The 16,786-nt window shown below is 37.4% G+C and overlaps 1 protein-coding gene across 5 annotated transcripts in view; it reads left to right on the top strand.

The window, feature by feature from the left end:
• LOC5574678 (dynein intermediate chain 2, ciliary) overlaps positions 1-16,786 on the top strand; it is a 61,304-nt gene that overhangs the window by 14,677 nt on the left and 29,841 nt on the right. For 2 of the 5 annotated variants that reach the window (XM_021845950.1, XM_021845951.1), the window contains exon 2: positions 15,091-15,418. In XM_021845950.1, the coding sequence (XP_021701642.1) occupies positions 15,091-15,418 (328 nt within the window). Of the gene's footprint in view, positions 1-6,633; positions 6,837-14,897; positions 15,010-15,090; positions 15,419-16,786 lie in introns of those variants that run through there. The other 3 variants (XM_021845952.1, XM_021845949.1, XM_021845953.1) reach the window with 3 other exon arrangements.

The following is a 16,786-nucleotide window of genomic DNA, read 5'->3' as shown; positions in this document are numbered from 1 at the left end:
CTGGCATGTATTCGCAACAAGCTCAAAGATACTCTATGTTGTGGGATGTAGAGAAAATTATTATTCCGAGAAGATCTTCCACCAGACCCGTCATGTATTATTTAGTAATGCTTTCTAATGTCACTGCAATTTTTGACATTCTGGACCTAAGAAAATCTCTGAACGAATACCACGTTTGTTGAGAAACTACCAAAATTTTTTGCTATGGGCTCGGTAGTGTTCAACTCTGGAAAAGGTTCAAAAAATGCCAATATTCATTATGCCGAACGGCCATTATGCCAAATGACCATTATAACAAACGGCTTTATGCCAAACGACCTTATTGCCAAACGACTTTATGCCAAACGGGGTACAATCTTGAACTACATACGGACAGGTAAAAAGCTGACTTTACATGCAATTTTCTGCCATATTTTACACATTGTTGCTCTTCATGTTGGCAGATGAGGCCTACATGAACCGCCGCAGAAAGGTCTGGATTTTTTGTTAGTTAACTTCCTGACTTTATTGTATCTTCTAAACGAGCGTCGAACTTTCAACCTCAAGATCATAACTCTTGTCCTCTACTTACTACTTCATCAGCTCTTCGAACAATTGCTTCGCCAAAACACTATATAAGCGACTACATTTCATTCATTTATTTAGTTAAAATCTAAAAAGATAACACTGAATCAACAATTTTACGCCACATTCTCGGTTATGCCCACGCTCGCCAAATCGATGTGCACTTGATCTGCCCACCGTGCTCGCTGCGCTTCACGTCTTCTTGTACCAACTGGATCCGAAGCGAACACCATCTTTGCAGGATTGCTGTCCGGCATTCTTGCAACATGCCCACCCATCGTATCCTTCCAGCTTTGGCCTCCTTCTGGATATTGGGTTCGCCGTAGAGTTCATCCTTCGCCACCACCACCCTGTCGCGCTCGGCCCCATCAACTAGCATGTATTTTATCTTGGACGTATTCACCACCAGTCTAACTTTCGCTGCTCCGCGTTTCAGGCGGGTGTACAGGTCTGCCACCTTTCCAAATGTTAGGCTGACTGACCCAGCAATGTCTGTATCATCCGCGAAACAAACAAATTGATTGGATGGATTGGATGGTTACCACTAAACGTTCACACCATTGATCCCTTCCAACACACTTCTTGCAACGCTACGATGCCGAATCCGTGGTTTTTGAGCACAGCGGCAAGTATGTGTGTGCTCCCGATGAAGTTGGGGGATTTACAGTCCCACGAACCGAGCTTCCAATCGCTAGTCCCTTTTCGTCGCTGTGGTCTTCGCCGATTGTCCCGGTTCGTATTCTCTCATTGAATTGAATTTTACGTTTAGCTTGAAGGGCCCGACACCATCCCCCTTTAATACCGGAGGACCATTTCCCCAAAATGTTCGGAGGGCCATAGTGCACAGTTTAGCTTGAAGTCCTTCTCTGGCATTCGGACGATGATCAGCCGCCCCTGACATGGGGAACATACGCTGTTGTGAGCCGCTCCTAATATGGAGTACAGACGCTCCAGGTTTGCAGAGGCAAAACTCCCCCTTCTCTGTCAGCATACGCCCAAACTTCCCACCGGAGTTAGTTACCCGATCTTCCTTAAGGTTGCTCGTACCCCGGCCAGTATAGCGAGGAGATAGGGATAGGGGTCTTGAGGCAGGAAGCTAAGGACCGCACAGAGGGGTTATTTTATTCCTTGAGTTTTCTACCAATGGTACGTTTCGCGTCATTTACCAACCCTTGAAACACTGCGTAGTACTTAAAAGTTTATCACAGTTTTCACAAATGTTTCATACGTGGCCGAGATACAGCCTTGTTTTACAAACAAAGTTACTCAATTCAAATTTACTAATCAACAAATGGGGAACACCATTTTATGCTGCACAAATTTAATCGTGGACATTCATTGTTCCTTTCACAAAAAGTTTTAAACCAACCAGCCAAGTGATGTAACACAAAGTGTTTCGGTCACCCTAAAAGCTTTGTCATCACCTGCTTCATGGAGCTCCAATTATGTACGTATCCTGCTTTGTGCAGGAATTTCAGCCCTTACCCTTTCTCCGCTTTGTATATCTTTTCTGTAATGCTGAAAGGGGTAGCATAATCCATATCTTCAGCATGGCCAGGGAAAATTGTAAACCTATTTTTTATTAGATGTGAAAGCAGTCATGGAAATAAGGACTTATAATAACATATTATATTTTGTTATTCAATTAGTGAGCGTTGAATGGTTTATGTAACATTCGATTAACTTCTGTGTTTCTTCCGTATATAAAGTCCACAAATCACAAACATTTTGTCCCACTGATCTACGTCAACAAACAACTTTTTATGATCGATTTATTTGGGACGAATTCATGAGTAGTGTTTACGGATTGCAAACAGAAACTAAAATAGCCTGGAAAGAACGAACCTTTTGCTCGCAGAGGTGTACTTCAGAACATCCGAAACAAATCTCCAGTTTTTGGCAAATTGATGTACGTTTTCCGCCGCGGGGGAATCGGAGGGAAAAAAATAACAGTTTTTTATGGCCTATTATATCGCAAATTCATGGACGAGTGTCGATACTCGATTCCGTCTGATACCGGGACTTGTGGTCGCACTCGAAATGCGGTCTAGGTGAAAAGCAACCCCCCATACGGTGGCCCAAATTTAGGAACTGCTCAAACACTAAATGAATGACGCTCGGAAGCACGGAAACTCTTCGGTAGTGGGACGGGTTGGATTAGTTTGCTGGCTCGTTTCTTCAGTTATTTTTTGCTTGCCGCTGAACGATATGATCGCGGATGTTTTGGCGTGCGCTTTTTTCGGGGGAAAACGGTTTTTTAAAGTGAGATATAGCGAAGGGGAACAATACACGCATGTAGACACACCAAGAGCCAGTTTCTAATTATTTAGTGGCAAACAATGAAATGTATAATTTTAAATTTTACTCAGCGTGGATAAAAAGTATATACGTCCTCTGTGCGGCGTGTATCTGCTATGCGGTTGCTTAAGAGTGTAACTTGAATGTTCCTTGCGCGGCTTACATCTCTATTTCATATGTTTTCTTATGGAGTTTAGTTTTAGTCTTCTTTTCCAAGAGTCATGGGACACTAGTATCAATGTCTCTGACTGTCTGCGATACGTTTGGACACAATCGTGTCTTTATGCGAAACTTCTCCTCAACAGCGCTATGAAGGACGCCACACGAACACTCGCACTCTTCTAAAGAAACGCATAAAAGAAATAGTAACAATCAGCACACTCACATGCTCGCAGAGACCAGCGAGAATTGCGTACCTGAATATAAATACGATACTGCCCTGAATTATGTGATAAACCTTACGTGAATAAATTAAAACAGCTTTTGCTCTATTTTAACTTTTTTTTGCTCTGAGAAGATTTCCTCATACAAAGATTTAGATTAGAAGCCTTCTAATTTTTTATTTTAAAAGTTTTTGGTAGATTTTTTGTTGAAATGAGAAAATAACTTTCAATTTCTGTTCATTTTGAGAAAATATGGATTGTTATACAGTTGGCAAGAATCTTATTCTTCTGACGATACGTCCTTACTGGGACAGAACTTGTTTCTCAGCTTAGTGTTCACAGTTATCAACTGTGAACTTTCTTCGCTAATTGACCATTTTTGCATTGTACAGTATTGGACAAACATTTGCAACTTTTTCGATTTTCCATACAAAATGACCAACTTTGGTCAGCTAGATCTCAGTTATTTATCGTCCGATTTGAATTGAAATTTTCACAGAACATCAGATATAACTTAAATTTTAACATATATTTTTGAGTGATTTTTCCAATCACGGATTTATAAATTATAACGGTTTATCTAAAGTGTAATTTTCGACAAAAAATTCAAAACTATTTATCTCAAAATCTGATAGCCCTACAGAAAAACTGTCTTTAGCAAACTTGTTCACCTCGTTAAAATCTACAACTTTGCTGAAGATACCATGAAGCTATTCCTTCAATATGTTTAGTTATGTCATTTATAAAAAATCGTCAAAAAATTGAGTTTAGTCAAACCGTTACTGCTTTTGAACTTGTGATTGGAAAAATTACTCAAAAATATATGTTAAAATTCAAGTTATGTCTGATGTTCTGCCAAAATTTCATTCAAATCGGTCTATAAATAACTGAGATATAGCTTACCATAGTTGGTCATTTTGTATGGAAATCGAAAAAAGTTGCAAATGTTTTGTCCAATACTGTAGATCTTGTGTGGCAGGTACCAAGATATTCTTTGCTCTGGGAAGTCCATTTCCTTTACGAAAACTTCCTCGACGGATTCAAACCCACGACTCTCAGCTTGGTCTAAAGGGCAAGAATAAATAATTTATTTACATTTTTGGAAAGCAAACTTAGTTTAAGAAAATGAAAACCGAATTTAGCACTATACTAATACATTTTATAATATAATAAATAATAAATTTTATTGAGGCTTCATAACAATAGAAACCGCTACGAACAACTATTGTTAAGTGTCCGTTCATGAGATAAGTGGTATTCAGAAGCGTAGGTCGGTTAAAAAACTACATTAGTCTTTAATTTTCAAAATTTTATGCTATGAAAAGATTTCATGATAATTGTCTAAGGTTCTTCAGCTTATGCGTGGTTTATGGACAATTTACAGGTAAATACTATAGACCAGTGTTGCAAGTAATCACGGTAGTCGACACGTTCAGCGACTACTTATTTCAGCTTGTATTTTGTTCTTAATGGAAGTGCTTGAAATTATGTCGCGAAATTTTGATTTCCGGCCCATAGTGCAAATGCCAAGAAGTGGCCAAATCCTAGGGCCAAGTTGTTTTCCTTTCTATTTTCCGCAGTTCGTGTGTTCGGCACCGGTGCTGGTGTGAAGGAAAAACTTGTAACAAGTATCACTCTGTTCTAGTTAGATGGAGAGATGGCGAAGCGGCCAAGAAGGCTTCACAATTTTCTGCCTCTATCAAGATGAACTTGAACAAATATTTATTATGTTTAATGGAAGGGAAACGACATTTGCATCGTGACCAAGACCATGCCGAACCATGCCGACTGGTGCGGTGCATTATGCATGAAAGGCAAGTTAGTTGGCAAGTTTGTCGTAGGTTGGTTGCCGACAAGGGACAGGAAGGGTTGAGGTTATGTCCACAGTATTTGAAATATGATGATAGTTTGTAGCACCAAAATGGAGAAACTTTTGCACTTCGAATGTGCACGTGTATGTTCTCAATGATTATAATCGGATAAGTCATAATTCGAGGCTATTTATCATAATGGAAAAATAGTGCACGCTGCTTACCACTTTACTACAAAATTAAGATCGAAAATTCGAACCAAATTTACTAACGGTACCCAAGTTCTCGTTGGTTAAGAAAATCTTCATTATAAAATTTCATAATTAGTTTCATTTCAACATTACTTTCATTTCTTTATACAGGTGATCTGTGTTAAGCAATACTGTCAACTTAATTTGGTAAATCTGTTGGCTATTATAGTCAACTCTCCACAACTCGATACCGTAGGGACAATTCAGTTACAGAACACAAAACCAACAACAGCGCAACAAGGGATCATCGAGTTAGCCATGAAATCCAACTTTTCGAGTAAAAAAAGAGTTGACTGTATTCAAATTAAACATTGTGTTAACAACATATTCCTTTTCATTCCATTTCCTTTTGTACCAATGGAAAATTGCAACAATTAGAGTGTTCATCATGGGATTCAAGCAATTTCGGGAATCCCGTTTCCCGGGATTATGTGTCCATTTATATTAATAAAATTTTGGATCAGTGCACATCCCAAGTAACAATTTTAGTTTTACGAATTACTTTCAGGGTGCTATAAATAAACGCCCATAAACCCACGGTCAAGGCACTGTTGCCTTCATCGCATCCTGCAAAGCCTCTTGTTGATTAGAACGTGACTAGTTGGCCCACTCTGAAAGAGGCTATGAAGTGCATATTTATGTCACACAAATAAAGCAAAATAGCATTAGTGGTAGCTATTTTGAGGCCACCTGTTCTAGGTGAATGTCGCTTCATCTTGAAATTGATTTTAAGATAACGTCGATCTTCACGGATTTATTCCAACGTAAACAAAACAAAATAAGATTTAAAATACGTCTGTGATAATTTATTTCGTAGTGTTTGTTCAAAATTTAATGTGATTTATTTTGATATAGTGCTAACATTTTCAGTACCGAGTGAGATTTACAGTGAAATGTGATGAAAAAGAAGTGAAATTTCGGGTACCCCCTCTGAAAGCGGTATATTTGTAGTTATTTAGCATTTGCTAAAACAAACCGCCAGGTGAAGAAAAAAACATATTCAACATTTGTTGGTTTGATTGCGCAGTAATTGTGCATTGAATTATATTTAGACAGTTTAATCATCAAACCATAGCATCTTATAAGCGAATTCATGGAGATAATATGTGTTGAAAAAAGTGAAATTGTGGCAACCGGATTGAAATTAATATGGCGGGACCATAATTGATTGATTCATCAACAAATGCTGTTTTGTGATTATAAATACACCAACAAGGGCACACTGTTATGGTTCAGCATTTGTGGATGTAAAATTGCCTTAATAAATGCTGATCGAAGATGATTCAGCTTTTTTTCACATTTTATGGTAACTAAGCAGCATTTTAAGTTTGACAGTTTTCGAGTGTTGTTTTGAAGAAAATACGCAAAAACAATGAAAACGGGCATTAGTTTGGCGTTTATATATTAAGAATAAGTGTTTTTGATTAATGACGCAATGTCAATGATAGTGTGGTGGGTTATAAATTCGCAATGCTAAAGGTGTTATCGCATATTAGGAGCCCCAATACTGATTTAAGAGGTATGATAAGGTAAGTTATCCTGATTCAAGTGCAAGTTAATCAGTTTAAAAGCAGCTTTTATGACAACAAGGTGTATTATATCAATCTTTTATCATAGCCGTAACAAATAAGTGTCATTCAACCACTTCAAGCAGTTTAAATGAGGTATCATATGCTGCAATAAAGCTGGTTTTGTAGCCACAACATTTTGACTTTTTATTTTGTCTCCAAAAGGTTTTGAAAATAACTAAGAGCTGACTTACAAAATATCATCTTCTAGCAACGTTAAATGTCGCCTCTAGCTGTTATAGCATTCACGTAACTGTCATAAAACATTGATAAATCCACACGAATGCCAAATTGCTGTGGAATTGTTACTTGGGATCGTACCTTCGTGCTGTGCATACACGAAATCTCTCTGATCTTGGAAGATTTTTTTAAAAACTACCTAAAGCAATAAAACAGTATTTCTCAGTGCTAAAAAACCAGTTCTTTTCGATGCTAAAATAAAAAAAAAAACGGTACTTTTCAGTGCTACTAAAACAGTACTTTTCAGTACTATTTTTTTCTACTATTGATCCTCTTACGATCCTTGTTTGGACCCGTACCTTCGATTTTTCGTTGGACCCGTTGACGAAAGCTAACGGTGGTAATCTTTCTTGGACACCGTCTTGGGAAAAAACCTCTTAGGATGTCTCGTCTTCTTTCGTTTATTCACTAAACATGGTTGCAACTACAAACAAAAGGAAGAATGAATCTCTGAATTCACAACATCCTTCCAAAAAAGTAGGATTTTAAAACTGTCACTAAGCGTGGCAAGAATGGAACAAAGGACGTTTTCTCCGGAATGCGAAATTTCTTCCAAGAGTGAAATGTATAATGTTGATAAATGAGCAATCAGTTCGATGCTCTAGACAAATTTTCCGAACACCAAATCGAAGCAGTCTCTAGCCCAGGCTCTTTTTTTAAGTGAGGAAGCAGCCTATCGTGGTCAGTTGTTACAAATTTGGGGAATTTAGGCAGGAGATCTTGAACTTCATTATCGGAATCAAGGTTTCCTTCCAAATCGCAAAGAAAGGATACTGTCGCGTTTTGCCGGAAACTCTTAAAGATCGCAAACTTCTTCTTAAACATCTTGAAGAGAAGAAGCACATTTTTTTTACTTATGACGACTTATGTTTGTTAAAAGATCAAAAATGGAATAAATGATTTACTTGGATTTTCCCCAGTCCAAGTAATCATTATGAAAAAGAGAACCCAATCGGGCATTGTTCGGAAAGGGCTTTCTCAAGATAATATTCTTAGTTCACTTTATCAAAAAAGATCTGAATAATACTAAAGCTTTAGGAAAAGCAAAACTTATGTTCGATGTCCGTGTGACATGGGAACATTTCCAGAAACCTGGAGGAAATTTCCAGAACCCCACTCTGTGCCGTCGGTGCCAAAAGTGGGGTCATGGAACAAAAAATTGCCGCATGAATGCCAAATGCATGATTTGCGGAAGTTCTTCTCACGCTAAGGACGTCTGTCCAGTGAAGGAAGATACCGATAAGTTCATATGCGTAAATTGTGGGGGTAATCATAAGTCAAACTTTTGGGATAATGTACCCACTGCAAGTGATATGTCTGCCTCTGATTTTAATTTTCTAACTGAACAATTGAATCTAATGATTGATGCAATGTTCAAAGCCACCACTATGACTGAAGCAGTCCAAGTTGGTGTAAAATTTACTTATCAAATTGTTATTGGATTACGTTTTTCTGATGGATCCAAATAATAATTTAAATATTTTAAATTGGTATGCTCGTTTTTTGAATGGTAAAGAGGACGAGCTGTTTAATTTTCTTACAGTTAATAACGTGCATATAGCAGTTATTACCGAAACGTATTTAAATCCTGGATCTAAACTCAAAAGAGATCCTAACTTTTTTATTCATCGTAATGATCGACTTCATGGGGCATGTGGGGGAGTTGCAATCATCATCCATAGGCGTATAAAACATCAACTGTTTTCGTCATTTGAAACTAAAGTTTTTGAAACTATAGGTGTTTCAGTTGAAATAAATATACTTTCATTGGGGGACGGACCTGGTGAAGTGGTTAGAACACATGCCTCTCACGCCGAGGACCTGGGATCAAATCCCATCCCCGAGATAGTCACTAAAAATTTCAGTGACGACTTCCTTCGGAAGGGAAGTAAAGCCGTTGGTCCCGAGATGAACTAGACTAGGGCTAAAAATCTCGTTAATAAAGAAAGAATTAAAAAAATACTTTCATAGCTGTCTATTTGCCTTTTCAATGCTCTGGACAGCAAGTTAATTTGCTCCAAACTGACTTGCGAAAATTGACTCGCAATAAGTCAAAATGTTTTGTCATTGGTAACTTTAATGCCAAACATCGGTCATGGAATAATTCTCAAAGTAATTCCAACGGCAGATTATATATTTGATGAGTGCTCTTCAGGATATTTCTCAATTCTCCCTGATAGCCCTACATGTTTTTCCTCTTCTAGAAATCCATCTACGATTGACTTGGTCTTAACCGACTCTAGTCATCTTTGTAGCCAACTGATTACTCATGCTGATTTTGATTCTGATCATGTCCCTGTTACATTTTAAATATCCCAAGAAGCGATTCTCAATCCTATCAGCTCCACTTTCAATTATTTACGAGCCGATTGGAATATATATATAAAACGTATGTTGACTCTAATCTTGATGTTAACATTTCTTTAGAAACTAAACTTGATATTGACAATGCTCTTGAAACTTTAAAAAATTCCATTGTTGAAGCCAGGAGCATTCCAATTCCAAAATGTGAAGTAAAATTTGAATTCGTAACGATGATCTTAAACTCATGATCCGTCTTAAAAACGTGAGGAGAAGGCAATTGTAACGCTCTCGCGATCCTGCTATGAAAATTTTATGGTAGGCTTTGCAGAAAGAAAGCAAGAAACGTTTTGCACAATTAGGAAACCAAAATATTGAAAATAAGATTTCTCAATTGGACACTGGCTCTAAGCCCTTTTGGAAATTATCTAAAATTTTGAAAAAATCTCAGAAGCCAAAGCATTGAAAGAGGAAAACAAATTATTACTAACTAATTGCGAAAAAGCTCAAAAACTTGCTATGCAGTTTGAAAGTGCGCACAATTTTAATTTAGGACTTACTAGTCCAATTGAAAATCAAGTTACTCAGGACTTCGAAAATATTCTCTATCAAGAGAACGTTTTCGAAAATGCCTGGGAGACTGATTTGGAAGAAGTGAGAACTTTTATTAAAAAAATCAAAAATATGATGGCTTCTGGCGATGATCGAATTTTCTACATCCTCATCAAGAAACATCCAGAAAGTGGCTTAGTATTTTTAGTTGATATATTTAACAAATGTTTTCAATTAGCATATTTTCCTGATAAATGGAAACATGCTAAGGTTGCACCAATTTTAAAACCAGACAAAAATCCTGCAGAAGCTTCTAGCTATCGTCCAATCAGTTTGATTTCCTCCATCAGTAAACTTTTTGAAAAGGTCATTTTGAACAGAATGATGGCCCACATCAACGAAAATTCAATTTGTGCCAATGAACAGTTCGGATTCCGCCATGGACATTCGACCACTCATCAACTTTTACGTGTAACAAATTTGATCCGTTCCAACAAATCTGAAAGCTTTTCTACTGGACATGTTCTTCTAGACATGGAAAAAGCATTCGACAGTGTTTGGCATGAAGGTTTGATCGTAAAATTAAAAAACTTTAATTTTCCAACATACATTGTTAGAATAATTCAAAATTAACCTGTCAAATCGTACACTTCAGGTCAATTATCAGAACTCCAGATCTGAAAGACTTCCTGTAAGAGCTGGTGTTCCCAAAGGCAGCATTTTGGGACCAATATTATACAATATTTTCACATCTGACTTACCTGAGTTACCTCAGAGATGCCAAAAATCTTTGTTTGCGGATGACACAGGCCTCTCCGCCAAAGAACAAAGCCTGCGTGTCATCTGTAGTCGATTTGGATATTTATTTTCATACTTGCAAAAATGAAAGATTTCTCCTTCTTACTTACTTATTTGGCTTTACATCAATTATCTTGATGTTTGATCGCCAACAATTTTTTGTGAGCTTCCCGGGAAAGCTATTCTCGTCCATGATTTTCCATAGCTCTACGCGGTCGATACTATCGTATGCCACCTTGAAATCGATGAACAAATGGTGCGTAGGGACCTGGTACTCGCGGCATTTCTGGAGGATTTGCCGCACGGAAAAGATCTGGTCCGTTGTTGAGCGGCCGTCGATGAAACCTGCTTGATAACTTCCCACGAACTTGTTTGCTATAGGTGATAGACGACGGAAGAGAATCTGGGATAGCACATTGTAGGCGGCGTTTATGATGGTGATTGCACGATAATTTTTACACTCCAGTTTTTCGCCCTTTTTGTAGATAGGGCATATAACGCCTTGCTTCGAAAGGATCGCAGCAAGCCGTGCGCGCGGGCGGTTGCGTTTTGAGTTTTCTGTCACGTTTATTTCGTTCCGCGTTATTTTTTCGGATCGGCTGATAGTGCTATGCCACTTGTCGATGTTCTATGGAAAAATGTAATTTGAAGTAATAAGAGTGTTTTTTCTTCGCGGGATTTAAAGAAAGTTTGTGTTGTTCCGCGTTCTAGATTGTTGCGTGATTTCGCTGGTGGTTCGGCCGGCCCTACGCTACCCATTTAAAATTTATCATTCGTTTGTGATAAGTGTGATTCCGCGTTCCGCATTGGGAGTTTTCCGCAATTTTGCTTGTGCTTTCAATAATTCCTGCTGAAACAAGGCTTTGTCTTGTAAAATAAAACAAAATAAAAATAGTAGTTCAAAAGCCACACAATGCAAAAACAATGTGTTTTGGTAAAAGTGTAAAAATGTCCACCTGACGTATACTCGATCGTGACCATTTTCTCGCGGGATTGGGGATGGAAGTAGATGGAAGCTTACATGCTCATGACAGCTACACCGGCCATCGATGAACTTGGTGAGATTGTTCTAATTTTTTTTAAGTTGTTTGCACTTCAAAACGAATAGGGAGAGTGGTCCAAAATGCCACTCTATTTGTACATACATTTTTTTTTTAGTTTTCAACACAATTCATGAAAGGGTTTCATTTATTCAGGATACATACATTATAGATTTCGGTCGGGAGGGAGGTCAGAGTTACTTTTCTTTTCGTTTCAGAGAGCGAGTATGGGCGCTTTAGCCTAGGCTTCATAGCCAGGACATACGGAAGAAATACCTGTGTCCCATCCTTGGAAAAGAATCACAAACAAAAATGGAGTGCGCATTAAGTTTCTTAGCAACGCTACTCCCAACGATTTTACCCGATCTCCCTGAATGGAACGGTTGGTACGGTTGTCCCCGTTTCTTCCATCACAATATTTAAAAAATATTCCGTCTATCATGTTATTCATTCGTGAATAATCTGATCGCCGGATTTTTTAAATTACCTTCAAACTCCAAGTCTGCACAGTGGGCTTGGCCATTTTAATATTTGTATCAAATCATTGATATGCTGCAAATATTAATACTGACAAGAAAATATTGGATGAAATTTCGGTATTTCCAGGATGCTTTTCAATATTGGCTGTGCAAGCACTTAGAATAGAATAGAATAGAATAGAATAGGGCATATAACGCCTAGCTTCCACTCCTCCGGTAGTTGTACCGTTTCCCAGATTCTGACTATCAGCCGATGCAGACAAGCGGAAGATTTCTCCTAATGCTTCCATAACTCAACTAATAATATTCCCACATAAACCAAAAGCTCTTTATTTGAAACCTTCAAGTAGACATGTTGTCACGATGAGAGGGGTTCCAATAAATTGGTCAGATGAAGTTAAGTATCTAGGGCTAATGCTAGATAAGAATTTAACTTTCAAAAATCACATTGAGGGCATTCAAGCCAAATGTAATAAATATGTAAAATGTCTCTATCCCCTTATTAATAGAAAATTAAAACTTTATCTTAAGAACAAGCTTTTGATATTCAAACAAATTTTCAGGCCAGCCATGTTGTATGCTGTACCAATATGGACTAGCTGTTGTAATACCAGAAAGAAAGCTCTGCAGAGAATTCAAAATAAAATTTTGAAAATGATTTTGAAGCTTGGTATAGTACCAATGAGTTACATAGAATATCCAATGTTGATACATTGAAACAAATGTAAAATAAAATAATTAATAATTTCAGGCAAAAATCGTTACAATCTTCTATTGCCACGATTAATGCGTTATATGTTTAGGTTAAGTTAGGTTAAGTAAATTGAAAACGTGTTTTTTTTCTTTTAAAAGCAGGTGAAATCAACTCACTTGTAAAAAATCTGAACTGCTACGGCAAATGAAATGTATTGTGTTGTTAACAAAATTGTAATAAAATCCTAAATTTGTTTTACCAAATTAGGATGATAGTGTTGTTTAATAACACAGAACACCTAGATATAAGAAATGAATGTAATGTTTAGAATGATACAAATAAAAAAATAGAAAAAAAAAGAAAAAAAGGTTTGGATTTAGAATTTTTTAAATCAAACTTTTCCATTTTCAAAAGTTATTCTTGAGTCAAAATGGTCGATTTTTCTATGGAAAACACTCATTCAACTATACCAAAATTATATGTAAATCTCAATGCAAATCGAAGAATATTGAGAACGATTTTATTTTTTTGACTCATTCTGGATGCAATTCGTCTATACAGAAAATAGTACATTAGTGGCGTTAGACCCGTTGATTCTGTTATTCTAATAAATCAGACAGCTTGGGTAATAATTTCACCTCCCAGCATAAATTCGATTGTAGATTGACAGATAAAGAAGTTTCTACTATATCGTCGCAACGTTGGTTGTACCATTTTCCGCTCAATGCGCGTATAGTTCTAAATCTGTAACGTTCAATGAGTTTTGAATGGTTTCACACACAGATCGTGATAAACTTACTTGCGAAATACCCTCGCAAAATTCAAAAAATGTTTCGAACATTTCGAAAGGTGGGAGTCAGAAGGCCCAATCAAATTTCTATTAGTTTAATTTCAATTTTTTGTACAGTATTATGATTGCTTTATTATTGTGAATTTTCTTTGTAAATCTACACTCACCAGATCTAAATTATTAAAACTGTTTAGATTTGTGAGCGATTTTGATGAAGTCTGTCTCTTCTTCGTCTCTTTTTCTTCCTGGCTTTACGTCTCCACTGGGACAAAGCCTGCTTCTAAGCTTGTGTTCTTATGAGCAGCACTTCCACAGTTATTAACTAAGAGCTTTTTTTGCGCCAATTAATCATTTTTGCATCCGTATATCGTGTGACAGGTACGAAGATACTGTAAGCTCTGGGAAGTCCAAAAAAAATTTAAAGATATACAGCTACGGCTATCTGGGTCCAAGTGCTGTAAATATTGGCTGGAAACGTTTTTGTCTATGCGTGATTGAACATGGAACATTATTTTAGAATAAGTTGATTTTTATTATAGGACTCAGTTTATTCAAACTTAAAGTAACCCAAGCTGTCTTATATTTTTTGCAAACAAAAAAACCCCAATGTGGACCTAGTACAACCCAAAGCTATTATAATAATGTCGTGATTTGTCTTTCCGTTTCATCACGTGACGACTATCGTGTCCGCCTGGCATTCCCCTCGATTGCCACTATACAATCCGCACTTCTTCGCTTTTCCAAAGTTTTTCCTTGCAATAATTGTGCCCGATGACGATAGCATTTCCGTTTGCCTGACCTGCGCTTCACCTTAGCATCCAACGAAAGCCCGGGCGGTTGTCGCTTTTAAAACAGCAACAAGAAACTGTGTGTACAAGACAGCATTCCATCTTGTTCATTATTCGGTTGGCATGCTAGGGAGGAACGAAAATCCGTTTACCAAAGTTTTGCCTTTAAGGCGAAAAGTTCTAATTTTTAAAATTTATGCCAACGTGACAAAGCTAAGGCGGAGGCCGGCTGGGTTCGGAAGTGGAGATCACAAAGGGAATGGATCACGAAGACGGATTCAACTGCTGGCAGACATGTGATTGCAGTGTCCTGTCAGACGGGACTCGGAGTTTTTCCGTTAGTTTGTGATTAGCTTCCGCCAGGACTGGTTGATTGGCCAGGATTGGCCACTTGATCCTCAGTCATGGCTTCTCCAGCATCATTCCTAAGCTTAGAAAGCGATGCTAGCGAAGTGTGTCTACTTAACATTAACTCCTTCCTGATTCAGCTCATATACTAACTTGCTCAAATCTTCTCTGCATCACTTGCACAGATTCGTGGATCATCCATGCAGAAACCGGGCAAAGGAGAACCCGTCGACAACGATGAGTTCGAGTCGTGGGTCAAGTCCAAGCAGCTGCTCAAACCGGATGATCAACTGGATCTAACGGAGGCCGAGCTGGGTGAAGAGATTCCCAAGCTTCTGTCAACGGAGAATCGACATCTACCGAGGAATTTGGTGATCTACAACTTCCATGAGGGAACATACGAACCGGTTCCACCACCGGAAAACACAGTAACTCTCTTGGAGTTTGAAGGAACTTCTCTTCATAAGGATACACCCGAGGCGAAGGAACAAATTGCGCGCAAAGGAACTGATGGTAATTAGGTTTTCTTGATTCTTGACAGGGAATTTTTTTGAAAGAAATGTTTTTTTTTGTGTCGAAATGAAACGAGCCACAGAAGACTCGCTACGGGAGACAATTGTTTTTGTGATTAAATCAAAAGATTTTTGCATGAACTTTTGGAATGACTGTTAAACTTTTTGAATCTTCTAGTCTGCATCCAAATGTGTTTTGAAATTGCGTTGAAGTGAAAATTATACTCTGAGAAACTTACTTCTGCGATGGTTGATGTATATGAAAAATGCAAATTGGAATCGTATTGATTTAGATTATTGTATTGAACTGTTCTGAAACCAGGTTTGGGTTATCCAGTTTAAAAAGCTCAACAAACAAAACCTTATAATTATTTTTTTCAATAAGAAACAAGGGTGGGTAAATAAAATTAAACCGAGTTTAGTACACGACACTGAAGACGGCCTTACAGTTGAGGTCGAAATAAGTGTATCTGTCAAAGGATACAAACTCTAGTGGAATTAAATGGTAATAGTACTGCATTCAGGTTTTCATCTACTAATAAAGTTTACTTTTCGGTGTTCAGACAGACGGAACTTGATGATATATGTCTCTGTAAAAATATGTCAAATATTTTGTTTTTTTCTGCTTTTGTTGATCCTATTTTGATACAGATGCTTCATCAAAAAGATAAAATCTATTGTTAAGGGTGGTTGGAATAAGGTGAACAAGCGGTGTCATATATTTTTGACAAATTTTGGGCATAAAAAAATACGTTAAGTATTGGAATATCAATAAATCGAAATGCATTATTTATGATTGAATTTTCAGCGGGAAAACATGTAAAACGAGCCTTTTTGCATGCAACATTCTTTAAGAGAAGACGTTTCGTGTTCAACATTAAAGATTTTGCTAGCAATGTTGGATATAATAGATGTGCTTGTAGGATACATAATTGAACAATACATGAGAAATGGCTTTGCATGATAAAAGCTAAAATGACGTTACATGTAAATCTAAGCATTTTTTTTGGTGTGTAACGCTAACGCTAATGACCATGATCCGTACGTCAGTTTCAGTTTTTGCACTCACTTTCTTAGACTGCTATCGCTTGAACGGTTTCGCAACCATACACAGAAAGAAAAATACTTGTAAATTTCAGCGTAAAATGATACACATAGATATAATGCCAAATTTGTCGAAAATTTGCAATACAGATTGTATAAAGTTACACAAACATCGTGTATATTTCCGCTGCACATCGCGTAATCCAACATGGATACTAACCAATTACGCGACAATCCACATAAATTTACATCATGTTGGTGTAGTTTTACACAATGTGTGATGTAAATTTACGAAAAATCTGACATCAGCTCTATATGCATTATT

Source organism: Aedes aegypti, chromosome 2, assembly GCF_002204515.2.
Source record: "Aedes aegypti strain LVP_AGWG chromosome 2, AaegL5.0 Primary Assembly, whole genome shotgun sequence".
NCBI lineage: Eukaryota > Metazoa > Arthropoda > Insecta > Diptera > Culicidae > Aedes > Aedes aegypti.
Note: the sequence above shows the minus strand (reverse complement) of the source record. Positions and strands in the feature narration are given on the sequence as shown.